Source organism: Girardinichthys multiradiatus, chromosome 1 (assembly GCF_021462225.1).
Source record: "Girardinichthys multiradiatus isolate DD_20200921_A chromosome 1, DD_fGirMul_XY1, whole genome shotgun sequence".
NCBI classification, from domain to species: domain Eukaryota; kingdom Metazoa; phylum Chordata; class Actinopteri; order Cyprinodontiformes; family Goodeidae; genus Girardinichthys; species Girardinichthys multiradiatus.
Window position 1 is genome coordinate 731459 of NC_061794.1, and position 20062 is coordinate 751520.

At 41.2% G+C, this 20062-nt stretch overlaps 1 protein-coding gene across 1 annotated transcript in view; it reads right to left on the reverse strand.

Annotated features, from left to right (window-relative positions):
* Positions 1–20062, reverse strand: part of plod1a (procollagen-lysine, 2-oxoglutarate 5-dioxygenase 1a) — a 36033-nt gene that overhangs the window by 14493 nt on the left and 1478 nt on the right. The window contains exons 2-11 of the mRNA XM_047361875.1: positions 18471–18562; positions 18182–18315; positions 17480–17643; positions 15930–16042; positions 15599–15662; positions 2650–2747; positions 2370–2471; positions 2107–2238; positions 1111–1232; positions 1–10 (exon numbers count right to left, since the gene is read on the reverse strand). The exon at positions 1–10 is cut by the window's left edge and continues 95 nt beyond it. Of these exons, the coding sequence (XP_047217831.1) occupies positions 1–10; positions 1111–1232; positions 2107–2238; positions 2370–2471; positions 2650–2747; positions 15599–15662; positions 15930–16042; positions 17480–17643; positions 18182–18315; positions 18471–18562 (1031 nt within the window). The remainder of the gene's footprint in view (positions 11–1110; positions 1233–2106; positions 2239–2369; positions 2472–2649; positions 2748–15598; positions 15663–15929; positions 16043–17479; positions 17644–18181; positions 18316–18470; positions 18563–20062) is intronic.

Consider the following 20062-nt stretch of genomic DNA (forward strand, 5'->3'; position numbering starts at 1 on the left):
GCACATATCACTGAAAAACAGGCAGCAGGTTTGTGTTAGGGAAAATAAAACTGGACTATTTGCATTTCTTTAAAAGTAACAATAATAAAGTCATTGATCAAAGAATTAATAAGTTTACTACATTATGATCTGTAAACTGGAGTAAAACTCTTGTATTTAGTATGTATGGGTTTAGTTTGATTCAGGTCATGCTGAGTAATCAATAAATACCAGATTCAAATCATAAATTTCCTTCACATCACAAAGGGCAGGAGTCAATATGTGGACTCAGTGTGAGAACATCTCACCGGATTCAAGACTTACAGTAACATTCTCATAGAGTCGTATTTACAGACACAGATACACTGTCTTTTAGTAACTTGAAGAAATACCCTGAAATAGTCTGGGTCAGAGCTGTTTTCAAGGAACTCTAAGATTTCTTAAGTTGTTAAATGTTAGTCGTTATAAAAATAAAGAAAAATTCTTCAATAGAGAATGACATAAATAAAAAGATGTTAATGCTACAGATGTGTCTGAATAGAAAAGGTGCAACTAAAGATAAAAACCTTTACTAATAACACCATATGACCTGAAGTGTCACCTTCCTACAAGCTGCTGTAGAAGTGTGTCTGTTTTTTTTGTGCTTAAGAACATACCTTAAAACACAGAAAGGGATCTAATCTTTCTTTGATTCAGAGCTTCCAGCATGAGGCGGCTGATACATGTGGTTCAAATGGCACGCTGGCTGTATCCAGTCCATTAGAAATGTTTGCTACTGAAACTTAGCCTACAACGGGCAGAACCAACAACAGAACTGCCTCTCAATCATTTTAAAGGGTCAAATTTGTACTCAATCCTGTGTTTAAACTCTTTAACACAGATGATATAGTTGGTCTATTCATGAGAAATAAAAAAAAGATGAATTTGTATTTTTCTTTCTCAGTTCATTTATTTATGGATCAGATTTATTTTGTGACAGCCTAGATGACCTGATCCCACATTTGGAATCAAAGGAATCATTTGTTGTGTTTATAAGAAAAGCATAAGAAGAAAACTACATGTTTCATACTATGGAAAATTGATGGTTGTCATTTTGGGTGTAAACTATTTTTAACATAAACTCAAACTGACAAGGCCAAGTCACGGGCAGCCGCTCCATCCATCTTCCCTTCAGGCCGAATGGATTTCACATCCTGATATAGGCTTCCATGGTCCTGCAGGAAGGAGCTAACCTGATGCTCGTGATGAGGTTCCTGCAGAGAAAACAAGATTTAATATGTGTTTATTAAGTACATATCACCTTTGTTCTCTGAGGACAAAAACAGGCCTGACAGGAATATTTACATTTCCAAAGTGGCAGCTTGCAGCAGAGTTCTACTCAGAACATCATGTGTTCAAGCCAAGCTTCAGTACTGCATTTAAATTTACGCCTAGAGTATATGAGGGTTTGTTACTGTTAAACCAAACAGTAACAACCCATCATAGTACTTCCAAAGCAAAATATTCATGACTGACAGAGATAGAAAGTAGAATCTCATCCATCCATCCATCCATCCATCCACACAGTCCTATATATACATGAGCAAGGTACTACTTGGACTTCAAGAAGTTTTAGTTTGGTCTGACCCTAACCAAAAAAAATGTAGTCACCTTAACATGTACAACTTTTGACTTTTCTTCACAAAAAAATATGCTTGCCTGTTAAAGTCCATTCTTTACTGAACTACCTGGTCTATAGCCTGTCTGAATTACATCTGGATCAAGGTTGATGTAGGTTTTTAGGGACCCTTTAGAAGCAGCACAAAGGATCTAGCAGTAGTAGGGACAAAAACATCCTTTAAACATCCTAAAACCTGATATGTTAAAAAATTCTCAAAGGAAATGTCGGCTATTCCTGCAGAAGACCTGCAGGAAAAAAGTGAAGCACTAGAAAACAAATCCTCCTCCATCACAGAATGTCATTGAAAACTGAATAATTACAATTTGGGGGCATGTTTGGGTCCATGTAGGGAGAAGAAGGTAGATGTTCTCATTGGTTCAGCTTTTGGTGGCCTCTGTTAGTTTTCTAGTAACTTCTAAACATACTCATGTATTAAGAGTCAGGGTGAGGTGACATTGGCACATTACCTGGTTGAAAATGAAGAGTTTGAGCCTGTTCTTTGGGTACTGGAGCTTTAGAAGATTTTCAAAGAAGACGGTGACAAATGGTGTAGGCTGCTGGATGAAGATGCCAATCACCACCAGAGGGTATTCACTTTCCTGCAGAACACAACAACAGGCTTCATAAAACTTCTGTTGGACAGGTTTCATTCATCTGATGGAAAATCTGCCTCTGATGAAAACAGATGTGGCTGGCTGGCTGATGTTTCAAGCAGGACACCTGAACAGACCTTCAGGGATGAGAGTGAACGCAGATTCTCTTGGCAGACATTGCATCCAGTCTCAAATGTCCATATGTTAGGGATGTAGTTTCCCAGGTAGTTCATCTGAAGCTGGAAAACAAATGTGTTTTTCTGTAGGTCATCGTGTCAAAACTAGGTTTTCTTACCAATCATTTTGAAGTGTTTCAGTTATAACTAAATTAACCGTTTACCCACCCCAGTCATGGCACCAATATCTGGCAGTGGTACCTCAGAACATGAGGAGCAAGATTGTTAAAAACAGCAGTACCTTTGTTGGGCCGTTCCCATGAAGGACTACAGGCAAGGTATCATGCTGCACATTTCTGGCGCGAACACGACTATCTTCAAACTTCAGCACCACCTCATCTGAAAAGACAAACAAGTTCATTAGGAAATGATGAGGTACAACATTATGACCAGCATGGACACTCTGACTGCCTCATACACAACAAACTGTGATGAAACTTTCTATCGGAACTAGCATTAAGTTCTTCAGAAGTTACAGCTACACTAGTTCATCTGTATGCTATATGCAGCCAAAAATCAACAGTAACTTGATGAGCAATAATAAGCTACTATAAAACTTTGAATTAGGCTTAATGAGACTCGGGGGAAGAATATTCCCCACATGGACAAAAAAATACCTATAAGTTAAGTATGCCTTGACTCCCCATGTGCATCAATGAGCCTTGGCCATGACACGGTTTTCGGACCCGCTCTGTTATGCCTGATCAGTACACAATGATAACATCAGATGTTTTATCTGTTTACTCTGTTTACAGTAACCAGGGCTATATGCCCCGGTTACTGTCCGATGCACTAGTGTCCTAGTTATATATACATTTTGCCAGGTTGTTTCGCAAGGTGGTTATATTTGTATAATACTAATTTGATGTTCTGTTTACAACTCTTGTTAATAGCTAACTAAATCAATTCTAATGGTAAATAGACTGAATCTATATAGTGCTCTTCCAGTCATACCAACCACTCAAAGCACTCTGCGCTAGAGTGACATTCACCCAATCACGCTCACAAACACACACATTCATACACCGATACACAGCAGGCAACCTGGGGTGAAGTGGCTTGCAAAGGGGCACATCAACATGTAGCAGGAGGAAGCTTTAATCAAACCTACAACTTTCGGATGGCAAGACGGTACTGAGACGGTAGTTTCAGTATTAGTACTCAGTATTCAGTATTTTTTTTGGTAAAACATGCATTGCATGTGGATACAGAAGCTTATGATAAAACCTCCACAGTGAAGATTTTTGGGCCTCAAGCCCCTCAAGTATTGATGTCTTTATGTACTTTGACAAAGACTTTCCAAATTCCTTTAGAGGTCCAGAAAAACACTGTAAACTAGACAACTGAAACCTTTCTGGTTCCATTTTACTTTAAATTCACTGTGCAGACAATGCAGCAATATAAATAAGTAAATAAAGAAGTTTGAAGAAACTCCTAGACATACAGTACAGACCAAAAGTTTGGACACACCTTCTCATTCAAAGAGTGTTCTTTATTTTCATGACTAGGAATATTATAGCTTCACACTGAAGGCATCAAAACTATGAATGAACACATGTGGAATTATATACTGAACAAAAACGTGTGAAACAACTGAAAATATGTCTTATATTCTAGGTTCTTCAAAGTAGCCACCTTTTGCTTTGATTACTGCTCCACACACTCTTGGTATTCTGGTGATGAGCTTCAAGAGGTAGTCACCTGAAATGGTTTTCCAACAGTCTTGAAGGAGTTCCCAGAGATGCTTAGCACTTGTTGGCCCTTTTGCCTTCACTCTGCAGTCCAGCTCACCCCAAACCATCTGGATTGGGTTCAGGTCCGGTGACTGTGGAGGCCAAGTCATCTGGCGCAGCACCCCATCACTCTCCTTCTTGGTCAAATAGTCCTTACACAGCCTGGAGGTGTGTTTGGGGTCATTGTCTTGTTGAAAAAGAAATGATGGTCCAACTAAACGCAAACCGCATGGAATAGCATGCTGCTGCAAGATGCTGTGGTAGCCATGCTGGTTCAGTATGCCTTCAATTTTGAATAAATCCCCAACAGTGTCACCAGCAAAGCACCCCCACACCATCACACCTCCTCCTCCATGCTTCACGGTGGGAACCAGGCATGTACAGGTCCTTCTCAAAATATTAGCATATTGTGATAAAGTTCATTATTTTCCATAATGTAATGATGAAAATGTAACATTCATATATTTTAGATTCATTGCACACTAACTGAAATATTTCAGGTCTTTTATTGTCTTAATATGGATGATTTTGGCATACAGCTCATGAAAACCCAAAATTCCTATCTCACAAAATTAGCATATTTCATCCGACCAATAAAAGAAAAGTGTTTTTAATACAAAAAACATCAACCTTCAAATAATCATGTACAGTTATGCACTCAATACTTGGTCCGGAATCCTTTTACAGAAATGACTGCTTCAATGCGGCGTGGCATGGAGGCAATCAGCCTGTGGCACTGCTGAGGTCTTATGGAGGCCCAGGATGCTTCGATAGCGGCCTTTAACTCATCCAGAGTGTTGGGTCTTGAGTCTCTCAACGTTCTCTTCACAATATCCCACAGATTCTCTATGGGGTTCAGGTCAGGAGAGTTGGCAGGCCAATTGAGCACAGTGATACCATGGTCAGTAAACCATTTACCAGTGGTTTTGGCACTGTGAGCAGGTGCCAGGTCGTGCTGAAAAATGAAACCTTCATCTCCATAAAGCTTTTCAGCAGATGGAAGCATGAAGTGCTCCAAAATCTTCTGATAGCTAGCTGCATTGACCCTGCCCTTGATAAAACACAGTGGACCAACACCAGCAGCTGACACGGCACCCCAGACCATCACTGACTGTGGGTACTTGACACTGGACTTCTGGCATTTCCTTCTCCCCAGTCTTCCTCCAGACTCTGGCACCTTGATTTCCGAATGACATGCAGAATTTGCTTTCATCCGAAAAAAGTACTTTGGACCACTGAGCAACAGTCCAGTGCTGCTTCTCTGTAGCCCAGGTCAGGCGCTTCTGCCGCTGTTTCTGGTTCAAAAGTGGCTTGACCTGGGGAATGCGGCACCTGTAGCCCATTTCCTGCACACGCCTGTGCACGGTGGCTCTGGATGTTTCTACTCCAGACTCAGTCCACTGCTTCCGCAGGTCCCTCAAGGTCTGGAATCGGCCCTTCTCCACAATCTTCCTCAGGGTCCGGTCACCTCTTCTCGTTGTGCAGCGTTTTCTGCCACACTTTTTCCTTCCCACAGACTTCCCACTGAGGTGCCTTGATACAGCACTCTGGGAACAGCCTATTCGTTCAGAAATTTCTTTCTGTGTCTTACCCTCTTGCTTGAGGGTGTCAATAGTGGCCTTCTGGACAGCAGTCAGGTCGGCAGTCTTACCCATGATTGGGGTTTTGAGTGATGAACCAGGCTGGGAGTTTTAAAGGCCTCAGGAATCTTTTGCAGGTGTTTAGAGTTAACTCGTTGATTCAGATGATTAGGTTCATAGCTCGTTTAGAGACCCTTTTAATGATATGCTAATTTTGTGAGATAGGAATTTTGGGTTTTCATGAGCTGTAGAGTCCATCCGTTCACCTCTTCTGCGCCGCACAAAGACACGGTGGTTGGAACCAAAAGATCTCAAACTTGGACTCATCAGACCAAAGCACAGATTTCCACTGGTCTAATGTCCATTCCTTGTGTTCTTTAGCCCAAACAAGTCTCTTCTGCTTGTTGCCTGTCCTCAGCAGTGGTTTCCTAGCAGCTATTTTACCATGAAGGCCTGATTCACAGTCTCCTCTTAACAGTTGTTCTAGAGATGTGTCTGCTGCTAGAACTCTGTGTGGTATTGACCTGTTCTCTAATCTGAGCTGCTGTTAACCTGCGATTTCTGAGGCTGGTGACTCGGATTAACTTATTGTCCGCAGCAGAGGTGACTCTTGGTCTTCCTTTCCTGGGGCGGTCCTCATGTGAGCCAGTTTCTTTGTAGCGCTTGATGGTTTTTGCGACTGCACTTGGTGACACTTTCAAAGTTTTCCCAACTGTTCTGACTGACTGACCTGCATTTCTTAAAGTAATGATGGCCACTCATTATTCTTTACTTAGCTGCTTTTTTCTTGCCATAATACAAATTCTAACAGTCTATTCAGTAGGACTATCAGCTGTATACTGTATCCACCTCCTGCACAACACAACTGATGGTCCCAACCCCATTTATAAGGCTTGAAATACCAAGAGTGTGTGGAGTAGTAATCAAAGCAAAAGGTGGCTACTTTGAAGAACCTAGGATATAAGACATATTTTCAGTTGTTTCACACTTTTTTGTTCAGTATATAATTCCACATGTTAATTCATAGTTTTGATGCCTTCAGTGTGAAGCTAAAATATTCATAGTCATGAAAAGAAAGACAACTGTTTGAATGAGGTGTGTCCAAACGTTTGGTCTGTACTGTACATACACATAATACATACACACGTGGACAAAATTGTTGGTACCCCTCAGTTAATGAAAGAAAAACCCACCATGGTCACAGAAATAACTATAACCTGACAAAGGTAATAATGAATACAAATTCTATGAAAATGAACAAATGAATGTCAGACGTTGCTTTTCAAACATCCTTCAACAGAATTATTTAAAAAAATAATAAGTAATGAAACAAGCCTGGACAAAAATGATGGTACCCTTAACTTAATATTTTGTTGCAAAACCTTTTGAGGCAATCGCTGCAATCAGATGATTCTTATAACTCTCAATGAGACTACAGCACCTCTCAGCAGGTATTTTGACCCACTCCTCAAGTTTGAAAGGAGCCTTTTCCAGACGGCATGTTTCAGCTCCTTCCAAAGATGCTCAATAGGATTTAGGTCAGGGGTCATAGAAGGTCACTTCAGAATAGTCCAATGTTTTCCTCTTAGCCATTCTTGGGTGTTTTTAGCTGTGTGTTTTGGGTCATTATCCTGTTGCAAGACCCATGACCTGCGACTGAGACCAAGCTTTCTGACACTGGGCAGCACATTTCTCTCTAGATAGTCTTCAGATTTCATTATACCTTCACAGATTCAAGACACCCTGAGCCAGATGCAGCAGAGCAGCCCCAGAACATAACAGAACCTCCTCCATGTTTCACAGTAGGGACACTGTTCTTTACTTCATATACTTCATTTTTCTGTCTGCGAACATAGAGCTGATGTGCCTTGCCAAAAAGTTCAACTTTTGTCTCATCTGTCCATAGGACATTCTCTCAGAAGCCTTGTGGCTTGTCAACATGTAGTTTGGCAAATTCCAGTCTGTCTTTTTTTATGATTTGTTTTCAACAATGATCTCCTTGATCGTCTCCCATTAAGTCCACTTTGCCTCAAACAACATCGGTTGGTGCGATCTGACACTGATGTTCTTTGAGCTTGAAGTTCACCTTTAGTCTCTTTAGAAGTTTTTCTGGGCTCTTTTGTTACCCTTCGTTTTATCCGTCTCTTTGTTTTGTCATCAATGTTCCTCCTGCAGCCACGTCCAGGGAGGTTGGCTACAGTCCCATGGATCTTACATTTCTGAATAATATGTGCAGCTGTAGTCACAGGAACATGTAGCTGCTTGGAGATGGTCTTATAACCTTTACCTTTAACATACTTGTCTATAATTTTCTTTCTAATCTCCTGAGACTCTTTCCTTCGCTTCCTCTGGTCCATGTTGAGTGTGGTACACACCATGTCACCCAACAGCACAGTGACTACCTGTAGCCCTATATATAGGCCCACTGACTGATTACAAGGATGTAGACACCTGTGATGCTAATTAATGGACACACCTTGATTTAACATGTCCCTTTGGTCACATTATTTTCAGGGGTACCATCCTGTTTCATGAGTTTATTTGTTTAAATAATTCTGTTGAAGCCTGTTTGAAAAGCAATGTCTGACTTTCATTTGTTCATTGTCATATGATTTGTATTCATTATTACCTTTGTCAGATTCAAGTAATTTCTGTGACCATTGTGGGTTTTTCTTTCATTAACTGAGGGGTACCAACAATCTTTCCACGTGTGTACATACATACATTGGTTGTGTATCCTAGAAATACCCCTATTAATCCTATTCATCAATAATAATGTTCCAAATGCATACTTTCACTTCTATCTGAATAACATCATGATGTGCCACTCAGTCTTCATCCCAAAGTTTGTTACTAATTTCAGAACTAAATCGGGATCATTCAAGCCCAATGCAATATTATGATGTCGGCAGTTTTGCTTAAGGTTTTGTATACAGATGAACAAGAATTACCATTTTATTTATCTAAATGTGGGCCATCACAATAACACCAGAAAAATCAGCTGAACTCCAGAAGCGGTTTGATGATCAGAAATGTGAATCAGCCAAGATGCATCTTAACTGATGAGGAAGACACTGTTACCCAGCTCCGCAACAACATCTAACAATTCAAAGCTACATTTGAAACCTAGATCAAATGTGACCGATGCCACTCCTCTGCTATGAAACAGTTATGTTTTTCATGTTTGATTTCTTCAGTATTACTCCATCATTTATATTAATCTAAAATCAGCATTGATCTGTGATTTTAGAACAATGAGGAAGACTTAGTGTCTGCTAGCAGGAATTTCTAGATGCCATACGAACAATGCCAAAAAGGAGGAGTGAACAGATCAGATCCCAGCTTTATTGTGCAAACATCATGGATAATAATGTTTTAGGACCATCCCTGTCTTCAACAGAGTCACAGATGGTGCCAAAACATTAGTGTCCTTTAAGTTTGCTCAGTAAAGCTGGACACTGATCTGTGAACTTTTTCTGCATTTGTAAGTTTGATGTCATTCAGCTGTCCTGTACGTGATCCAGCCATTGTTTACTGGAAGTGGAAAAAGTTGGATTCCCCTATATTATGTTCTACTTTATCATTCATATTTTTGACAGTAACAAAAAGAAATATACACCAATTAGCTTTATCCGTCTTAATAATGAACATTATACCTAAAATTCTCCACATGAAAAAAATCTAAACAAGCTTAAGTCTTAAATAGATAGTTCAGATTATTTGAATTGAAGTGTCTTTTTGTTAATCAATTAGTTTTTCCTGGAAACTAAAGCTAAAATCTAGTCAGACCTCCACTACTAAATATAGTCTCATAAAGGATCATGCAGACACTTTTTTCTAGCACTTTAAATTGCCACTGTTTGTGTAATAATATTTTGTTTTACATAAAAGTCTGTAGTTCTTTCAAGTAAAGGTCAAAGGTCTGGGATCACTTTAAACATAACAGAAAAGAAAACCCAGTGCAGTGCATGTACTGTACAACTACATTAACATTCCATAATAGCATATCCTCAATGCTGCAACAGCTGAGCAGAAAACATCCGCTGCAACGGCGCTCCAATAGAACACCAGAAATCTATATTTTTCTGACGTAACCTTTTTGATGGGTAATGTGTGTCTACTTCATCTGGATGACATTATGCTTTTTGATGTTGAAAAAAATCTCATATATGCAAGTGACACTTTATGCACTTTTTTGTTTGTGACTATTTTCACTACAGAGGCAGCTAGCACTGTATTGATGTTCAGTCAACCAGAACGGGCCAAGCTTCTCACATGTTGATGTTAGAACATTCATTTAACTGCATCCATTGCTACAAAGGTTCATGTTTGCACTAAAGACTAAACTTGCATTTGTTTACTTGCGTTTTCTCTTTGATGCTTTCTGTTACTCAAAAAATAAGCTTAAGTAGTTAAATGAATGTAATAATCATGAGATTAATCGATAGAACAATTAATTACTAAACTAATGGTTAGCTGCAGCCAGAGGCGAAAATCCCATTTCATTTTTTGGGGGGACAATAAGCAGGAAAATTTCAGAGTAATTCCTGGGGGGGACATTAAAAAAAGCTCTTTCCTGCTCCTTTGCGACTTTCCTTGTTGGGTTGACCCCTCAGCATGTTAAATCATGTTTTTGAAAGTAATAATAGTAATTAAGACATTGTTCTTTACTGACCTGGTTGGCTGAGAATTGGACACACATTCACAGGGCATGTTGTCATTAGCACACACCCATTACAAAACAAAAAAAACTTCTATGCATAATTAATAATAATACATTAAAATTCCTATTGTTTCCTATAGAATCAGAACAAAGTTTTGTATCAAGTTTTTATAATCAAATCTGAACAATCTTTAAAATAAACTTTAAAAGAAACTAGAAATCTGTCAAACTGAACATGAGTCTTGTGATAACTACTACACTACAAAAAACAATCAAACTTGAATTAAGAATACTTATATACATTTCAAAATATAAGTGCCGCTCCAGGAACAAATCTAAAATGTCAGTAAAATATAAATGAGTCCTATAGCTGACATTAACATCCTGACAGACTGTTTGAAAAATCTGTCTTTATTTTCTCCCCTTTTTTCCCTCATCTACAGGTCCTTCTCAAAATATTAGCATATTGTGATAAAGTTCATTATTTTCCATAATGTCATGATGAAAATTTAACATTCATATATTTTAGATTCATTGCACACTAACTGAAATATTTCAGGTCTTTTATTGTCTTAATACGGATGATTTTGGCATACAGCTCATGAAAACCCAAAATTCCTATCTCACAAAATTAGCATATCATTAAAAGGGTCTCTAAACGAGCTATGAACCTAATCATCTGAATCAACGAGTTAACTCTAAACACCTGCAAAAGATTCCTGAGGCCTTTAAAACTCCCAGCCTGGTTCATCACTCAAAACCCCAATCATGGGTAAGACTGTGGACCTGACTGCTGTCCAGAAGGCCACTATTGACACCCTCAAGCAAGAGGGTAAGACACAGAAAGACATTTCTGAACAAATAGGCTGTTCCCAGAGTGCTGTATCAAGGCACCTCAGTGGGAAGTCTGTGGGAAGGAAAAAGTGTGGCAGAAAACGCTGCACAACGAGAAGAGGTGACCGGACCCTGAGGAAGATTGTGGAGAAGGGCCGATTCCAGACCTTGGGGGACCTGCGGAAGCAGTGGACTGAGTCTGGAGTAGAAACATCCAGAGCCACCGTGCACAGGCGTGTGCAGGAAATGGGCTACAGGTGCCGCATTCCCCAGGTCAAGCCACTTTTGAACCAGAAACAGCGGCAGAAGCGTCTGACCTGGGCTACAGAGAAGCAGCACTGGACTGTTGCTCAGTGGTCCAAAGTACTTTTTTCGGATGAAAGCAAATTCTGCATGTCATTCAGAAACCAAGGTGCCAGAGTCTGGAGGAAGACTGGGGAGAAGGAAATGCCAAAATGCCAGAAGTCCAGTGTCAAGTACCCACAGTCAGTGATGGTCTGGGGTGCCGTGTCAGCTGCTGGTGTTGGTCCACTGTGTTTTATCAAGGGCAGGGTCAATGCAGCTAGCTATCAGGAGATTTTGGAGCACTTCATGCTTCCATCTGCTGAAAAGCTTTATGGAGATGAAGATTTCATTTTTCAGCACGACCTGGCACCTGCTCACAGTGCCAAAACCACTGGTAAATGGTTTACTGACCATGGTATCACTGTGCTCAATTGGCCTGCCAACTCTCCTGACCTGAACCCCATAGAGAATCTGTGGGATATTGTGAAGAGAACGTTGAGAGACTCAAGACCCAACACTCTGGATGAGCTAAAGGCCGCTATCGAAGCATCCTGGGCCTCCATAAGACCTCAGCAGTGCCACAGGCTGATTGCCTCCATGCCACGCCGCATTGAAGCAGTCATTTCTGCCAAAGGATTCCCGACCAAGTATTGAGTGCATAACTGTACATGATTATTTGAAGGTTGACGTTTTTTGTATTAAAAACACTTTTCTTTTATTGGTCGGATGAAATATGCTAATTTTGTGAGATAGGAATTTTGGGTTTTCATGAGCTGTATGCCAAAATCATCCGTATTAAGACAATAAAAGACCTGAAATATTTCAGTTAGTGTGCAATGAATCTAAAATATATGAATGTTAAATTTTCATCATGACATTATGGAAAATAATGAACTTTATCACAATATGCTAATATTTTGAGAAGGACCTGTAGTTTTCCTCTCTGTCCTGAGTGATCTCTCTTATTTCGTCTGTCTTTGTCTCTTTTCTCTTCGTCCTCCCTCCTCTTCTCTCTTCCAGCTGCCCTGTCTCCTGTCTCTGCTGCTATACTACATACTAGTTTGAACTAGATAACCATCATAAGGTAGGCTATTTGCTTAACCCATGAGCTAATAAAAAAGAGGCTGATTTTTGTGGGAGAAATGTTACTTGTCATGTCACAACCTTGTGCTTATTGAACAAGTGGTAAATGACTTAATGGCTTTTACACATTTAAGTAGTTTCCTCATCAGGTGAGCCTTTCACTCACTGGACCACGACACTGGTGAGGAGCTACACCCACTGGAAACGGCATGCGGACCAAAGCACTTTGTGGAATAGAGGGGGACATGATCTTTCAACAAATAAGAAACGCATTTCACGACTATAACTTAAACCGCTTGAGTTGTAGTTTTATTTGATTTTTGATATTATTATTATTTAAAACATTTTATTTGCCAGGGATGTATTCAACTCCCACCTCCGGGAGAGCTTCGACCAGATCCCGGGGGATGTTGGAGACATAGAGTCCGAGTGGACCATGTTCTCCGCATCTATTGTCGATGCTGCTGCCCGTAGCTGCGGCCGTAAGGTCTGCGGTGCCTGTCGCGGCGGCGATCCCAGAACCCGGTGGTGGACACCGGCAGTGGGGGATGCTGTCGGGCTGAAGAGGGAGTCCTGTCAGCTGCGGTTGGCTTGTGGGACTCCAGAGGCGGCTGACGGGTACCGTGAGGCCAAGCGTGCTGCAGCCCGGGCTGTGGCAGAGGCAAAAACCCGGGCCTGGGAGGAGTTCGGTGAGGCCATGGAGAAGGACTACCAGTTGGCCTCGAAGCGATTCTGGCAAACCGTCCGGCGCCTCAGGAGGAAGCAGTGCTTCGCCAACACTGTTTATAGTGGGGGTGGGAGACTGCTGACCTCAACTGAGGACATTATCGGGCGGTGGAAGGAGTACTTCGAGGATCTCCTCAATCCTGCCATCACGCATTCCATGGTGGAAACAGAGGCTGGGGACTCGAGGTTGGACTCTTTCATCACCCAGGCTGAAGTCACCGAGGTGGTTAAAAAGCTCCGCAGTGGCAAGGCTTCGGGGGTGGATGAGATCCGCCCTGAGTACCTCAAGTCTCTAGATGTTGTAGGGCTGTCATGGTTGACACGCCTCTTCAACATTGCGTGGTGTCGGGGACAGTGCCTCTGGACTGGCAGACTGGGGTGGTGGTCCCCCTTCATAGGAAGGGGGACCGGAGGGTGTGTTCCAACTACAGGGGGATCATACTCCTCAGCCTCCCTGGTAAGGCCTACGCCAGGGTATTGGAGAGGAGAGTCCGGCCGATAGTCGAACCTCGGCTTCAGTAGGAGCAGTGTGGTTTTCGTCCCGGCCGTGGAACACTGGACCAGCTCTATACCCTCTACAGGGTGCTCGAGGGTTCATGGGAGTTTGCCAAACCGGTTCACATGTGTTTTGTGGACCTGGAGAAGGCATTCGACTGTGTTCCTCGTGATGCCCTGTGGGGGGTTCTCCAGGAGTATGGAATCGGGGGCCCTTTATTAGGGACCATCCGGTCTCTGTACGAGCGGAGCAGGAGTTTGGTCCGCATTGCCGGCACTAAGTCGGACCTGTTCCCAGTGCATGTTGGACTCCGGCAGGGCTGCCCTTTGTCACCGGTCCTGTTCATAACTTTTATGGACAGGATTTCTAGGCGCAGCCAAGGGCCGGAGGGGGTCTGGTTTGGGGACCAGTGGATTTCGTCTCTTCATTTTGCGGATGACGTGGTCCTGCTGGCCCCCTCTAGCCAAGACCTACAGCATGCGCTGTGGCGGTTCGCAGCCGAGTGTGAAGCAGCTGGGATGAAGATCAGCTCCTCCAAGTCCGAGACCATGGTTCTAGACCAGAAAAGGGTGGCTTGTCCTCTTCAGGTTGGAGGGGAGTTCCTGCCTCAAGTGGAGGAGTTTAGGTATCTCGGGGTCTTGTTCACAAGTGAGGGGAGAATGGAGCGGGAGATCGACAGACGGATCGGTGCGGCTGCCACAGTAATGGGGGCGCTGTGCCGGTCCATTGTGGTGAAGAGAGAGCTGAGCCGAAAAGCAAAGCTCTCAATTTACTGGTCGGTCTACGTTCCTACCCTCACCTATGGCCATGAACTTTGGGTCAGGACTGAAAGGACAAGATCCCGGATACAAGCGGCTGAAATGAGCTTCCTCCGTAGGGTGGCCAGGAACTCCCATAGAGATAGGGTGAGGAGCTCGGCCATCCGGGAGGGGCTTGGAGTAGAGCTGCTGCTCCTCCACATCGAGAGGAGCCAGTTGAGGTGGCTCGGGCATCTATACCGGATGCCTCCTGGACGCCTTCCTCGGGAGGTGTTCCAGGCACGTCCCACCGGGAGGAGGCCCAGGGGACGGCCCAGGACACGCTGGAGGGACTATGTCTCTCGGCTGGCCTGGGAACGCCTTGGGCTCGCCCTGGAGGAACTGGAGGAGGTTTCTGGGGAGAGGGACGTCTGGGCGTCTCTGCTGAGTCTGCTGCCCCCGCGACCCGGTCACCGGATAAGCGGAAAACGACAACGACGAACATTTTATTTGTGTTTACAATGATTTTTGGGGGGACATCTTTATGCAAGATCCCTTGTCTCCCCCCCAGGATTTACGCCTCTGGCTGCAGCCCTAGTTTGCGAGAACAACAATGACATTTTTAGGTAAGATTTGTTTGAATATGACAGAAACATTCTTGTCTTTCTCCTACTCTCAAAATTGTTATCTGGAAAGTCAAGGGCAGCGCCTGTGAGCGGGCAGCAAAGCCTCGGTGACCTGTCCCCCCCTTGTCTTGTGTCATGGTGTCTGTTTGGATGGGTTGTACTGGAATTCTAATTTCCCCTCGGGGATCAATAAAGTATCTTTGAATTGAATTGAATTTATTTAATTAAAGTAATAATGGCTAAACATGATCTATTCCAGGTAAAATAATGATGGCTCATAACCCCTCAACAGAACAACAAATGTAACAGAGTGGGCTTTCCATTCCTTACAATGTGTCAGAGTGACGTGTGTCCACTAAACTAAACAGTGAAAAGATGGTTTAGGTGTTAAAAGGTTGTTGTAATTGGATTGACTTTAAACACTCACCGAGAGCTCCGTGAAGGTTCTGGAACAACCTGCATTTAGTGTCCAGAGTGATGTTTAAAGTTTTCTGAAAATACATTTAAAAACAATCGAGTGAGTTAAATATTTTTGGTGGATGGTTTAAATTTTCAGCTTATTTAGATCTTTGTATGTAAATATTTATTCAAGTGTTTTTGTGCCGCAAGTTAAAAAAGGAAACATTTTGCAACCAAGTTACTAGAAGCTTTTATTATGAAATGCGTGCAGGTCGTGCTGAGTCTCATTACCTGTAGCTGATTGTTTTAATTAAAGGGGCTTCTTTGTTGTTTTTTTTTTACAGTGAAACATATCTTACCCTTTTAGCTGGATCTATGTAAATCTTAGTGAAGAAGAGCTGGTCACTGTCATTCTCCTCTCCTGTCCAGTTAGCGATCATTTCTTTGATGCTGGGAATGTATCCAATGAAGCCTGAGGACAAAATAAAACCAACAGAAATCACGCCTGACTAGAACACTGGCCTTCAGTTTGTACAAACAAGTACAGTGAGCTTTGTGTGTAAGGCCCATTTGTCAAACATATACAACGTTGTGAGGACCTCCTCCTCCTTATGGGGTCCGAAGCCAGGGCCCCATGAGAAAAAGTGCAGTTTTTGGGTCGGGGTTAAGTTTAGGATTAAGGTGTGAATTTAGTTTAAGTTAGGATTAAGGTTAGGTATGTACTGGTACTGGTGAGAATTATAGTTGGGCCACAGAAATTAATGGAAAATGAAAGGCAGTCAATACAAAGTATCTGTAAAGATAGAAACACATAATATATGTGTGTGTGTGTGTGTGTGTGGGTGGGTGTGTGTGTGTGTTAGTGTCAAATTGGCACTATGAATGAGGTCTGTTTTTACTGGTTGGTGAAATGCTGACTGTAGAAATGTGCCACTTCAGCAGCTCCTGTTAACACAACCAGCACAGCTGGCTCCCAGAGAAAAATCACTCAAAGAAAGGGCAGAACATTTTAATTTGGGCCGATATCAATATCCAATATTAATCATATTTTCTGATATTATATAGATTTCCAGACTCTTTCGACACCATGAAAAAATGACCACACTGCTGAGATTACTGCTTTTTTAGTTAGACATCCCACAATCCTGTGCTGCATTACATGACCAAACAAATACAACATGGCCACCCCCTCCTCTCTCCCTCCCAAAACACAAACAGCAACAAGATGGAATTAAACATCAGTTATTAATATTGGCCCAGTTTTTTCTATCGAACTAATATCGGTCTGTTAAAAAATAACTAACATCAGCTGATACCGGTGGTAATGCTGATATGTTGTGCATTCCTACATTTAACACAAATCTTTGGATTGATGAGAAAACCTTTATTTAGCTCATTTTGGTTTATTTATTTACATGCATGTCTGTTTAAGTTTTTTTTATGCATCCAACATTGTAGATCGTTTACATGTAAATTAATATTGTATTTTGTATATTTTCTAAATTTTTACACCTCATTATTCCTTTGTCTATTTTTTTGTTCTTTTTTTTCTTTTTGTTTTGTTTTTGTGTCTGAATTATAGGTGAAAGTTAATAGGCTTGACAAACAAATAAATATTTCTCTGAAACTGGTTAAAAATAAGAAAAAAGTCACAAAAGTCCAAGGAACAACTTCCAAAATCCTGAGGCATTATGGCTCAAAATGACTTCAACAGATCACAAGTAACTTGGGGTGAGTGTAAGCTAATAGATAGAAAGTTGAGTCAGGATCAAGACTTTTGCACAGCACTGATAACACAGTCTGAGAATAGCAGTTTATGTTTAGCTGATTTAAAAACAAAATGTTTTTTTCTTCATATAAATACAGCTTTTAACATTAAGAGCCATGTGACCTGTGCTGACTGACCCACCTCCTGAACCCAGAAACCTGTTCCCCTCTCTGACGTGGGGATATTTGTCTTCCAGATGTCTGTCTGGCCAAATGAGGCTCTCGGATGAAAATACCACCTTGTGTTTAGCCTGCTGGAACTTCCTCAGCAGCTCTTTAGGGCCTGAGGTGAAAACCACGTCGTAGCTGTGTTAACAAGGAAGAGAAAAAGGAAACATTTAGTGCTCCATCTGGCACGACGAGTGGGACTAATGAGGGGTTTCCTTCTGTAAAATGCTTTTCATCTGAGGAGTTAAGCTGCCAGTGGTTTCATTTAGTTGAATACAAAAATACTTGTCTTCAGTAGATGGGCTCATTCACTTCATCTATCTGGATGCCTGTAGTCCTTCAGCTAAAATGTAATCTCAAAAACCTTCAGAAAGTAAAAGACATTGCAATAAAACTGAACATTGTAAATTTTACTTGCAGGACTGTTTCAAATTCCTGAGTCCTTTCCATTTTTCTTCAAAGCAGCCAGACTGTTTTATGACTTCATTATTTCTTTAAACTTTCTAAATGTCTTTTAGTGTTTCCTTTAGACTTTAACTGTTTTTATTTAGAGTCCAATACCTGAACATCTTTAGAGGAATGTTTTTTTTAACTTAGACCTATTAAAAATCAGGTATAAAATGGACAAATCAACAAACACCAGGTGCAGGTTGAATGTGAGTCAGTCACACCATACCTGTCAATAAACAGGATGATCTGGTCCTCAGATTTTATCTCCAGCAGAGCAGCTTTCAGGAGGCGCACCTTCTGACCTCCTCCTGGAGCCGACATGTAATCACCTCCCCTCCATTCCTCGCCACGGCCAAGAACCTGGAAACAAAGACACACGCAAAAACACATGTACACACACATATACGCACACAGAGTTATCAGAAATGTATAAAAAAAATGCAATGATCACACAAAAAATAACAATTACGGTTTTCATTTTTTATTTAAAGGGATAGAGAAGCAGCAGGTCTTACTTTTACAGTGTAGTTGAAGTGTTTAGCCGACCTCAGAAAACGCATGAAGCCATCTGTCTCCTTGGTTGCAACAGTCAAAACTAAAAGTTTATCTGGAAAAAACACGAACAGGAAGCATTTTTTTCTTTAAGATGAAGAAAGATGTTGCTACGGATTCAACAGGAGTTCAGAAACAAGTAGAAGCACGCCGAACGCGGACCTGTGACGTAGACATGTACCAAGATGTATAGTTTGAATCAACAGGAAAATTCAACTGCTAGTGGCCACCGTTGAGACCGAAACAGGGCAACTCTAAGACAGTCTTAGGAAAAATATTGTAAAGAAATTTACATGAAAATGCAAAAAATTGCACATTAACCTAAATTGAGTACGCTTACAGCCAATTTTATCTGCAAAAAAATGTTTAGCTGTGGTTTAGTTCCACTTAAACAGAGTAATGAGATGGAAGCATGGTCAAATGGTACGCTCCATGCACAGAAAAAAAAAACTATTTTATTATAGGTTCCAGTAAAAAAAAACAGGTGGACATAAATATATACAAATATTGGATTCAGTTTTTAAATGTAGCTTAAGTGTAAATTATAGGTTCTCTCACCAACTGGTCTTCTTTTCACAACATGCAAAGTTAGAAGCTGTTAGGATAAATGGTTGTCCACATTGTCACTACAATACCAATAATGCATGGAAGATGTTTTTGGCAGAGAACCAGAGAAAAACACAAACTAAAAGAGAAGAACTCATTATTAAGTCTTGAATTTGACTAAGGTTAGCACAGTGAGCATAAAAATATGTTTGGTTGATTATTTCCTTGTTGTAGGAATGGTTCTTAGCAGTAAGTATTGTACAGTTGGATAACCTGTTTATTTCCCTTTAAATAGTGACACATTTGTAAGTAAAATACATTTGTAAATTGAGCAGTAGAGTTAAGTATGTGGGTTGCATCCATAAAGAAACTTGTCAAATCCTCACTGAATGCCAAAGAGGTTATTCTGCTGTTGTCTCCTGCTTGGTGTCCTTCATTTGATTAGACGATTGACATTTGATGACAGATTGGTAATTGAACAATTTAGTAGTTTAGCAAACAGGGGTCTCAGAAATACATGGTAGATCTGTACACAACCACCACACTTCCTCCTCATGCTGGTCATCAGTTTGGTCACTCACTGCTGTGGGATGGCATCACATTCTTCAACCAGTATATGTCACAAGTTGTGGTTGTGTTGGTCAGTCTGTCACAAACAGATTTAAATGGAGGGGTCCTTCCCATAATTGCCTCATGCTTGATAAGGAGCATGGAGTCACTGACTAAATGCCATTGACTTGACTTTTTTAGATACATTACTTTTGACTAATTGGCATTATAAATTGTAGTGCACTGTATTATACATAGGGTCAACTTGGAATGTATGTAATACCTGTGGCTGTATGGCCGGATTAAATTGATCTGATTATGTATTGTTTGTCTTGCAAAATGCATTAAAATGACTGTTATAAACAGGCACCACATAAATAAACTTAATTCAAGTAGTAAAAGATGGAATTATACAAAATGTATATATTTTTTAAATGCTGTACACCTTTGTTATTTGCTT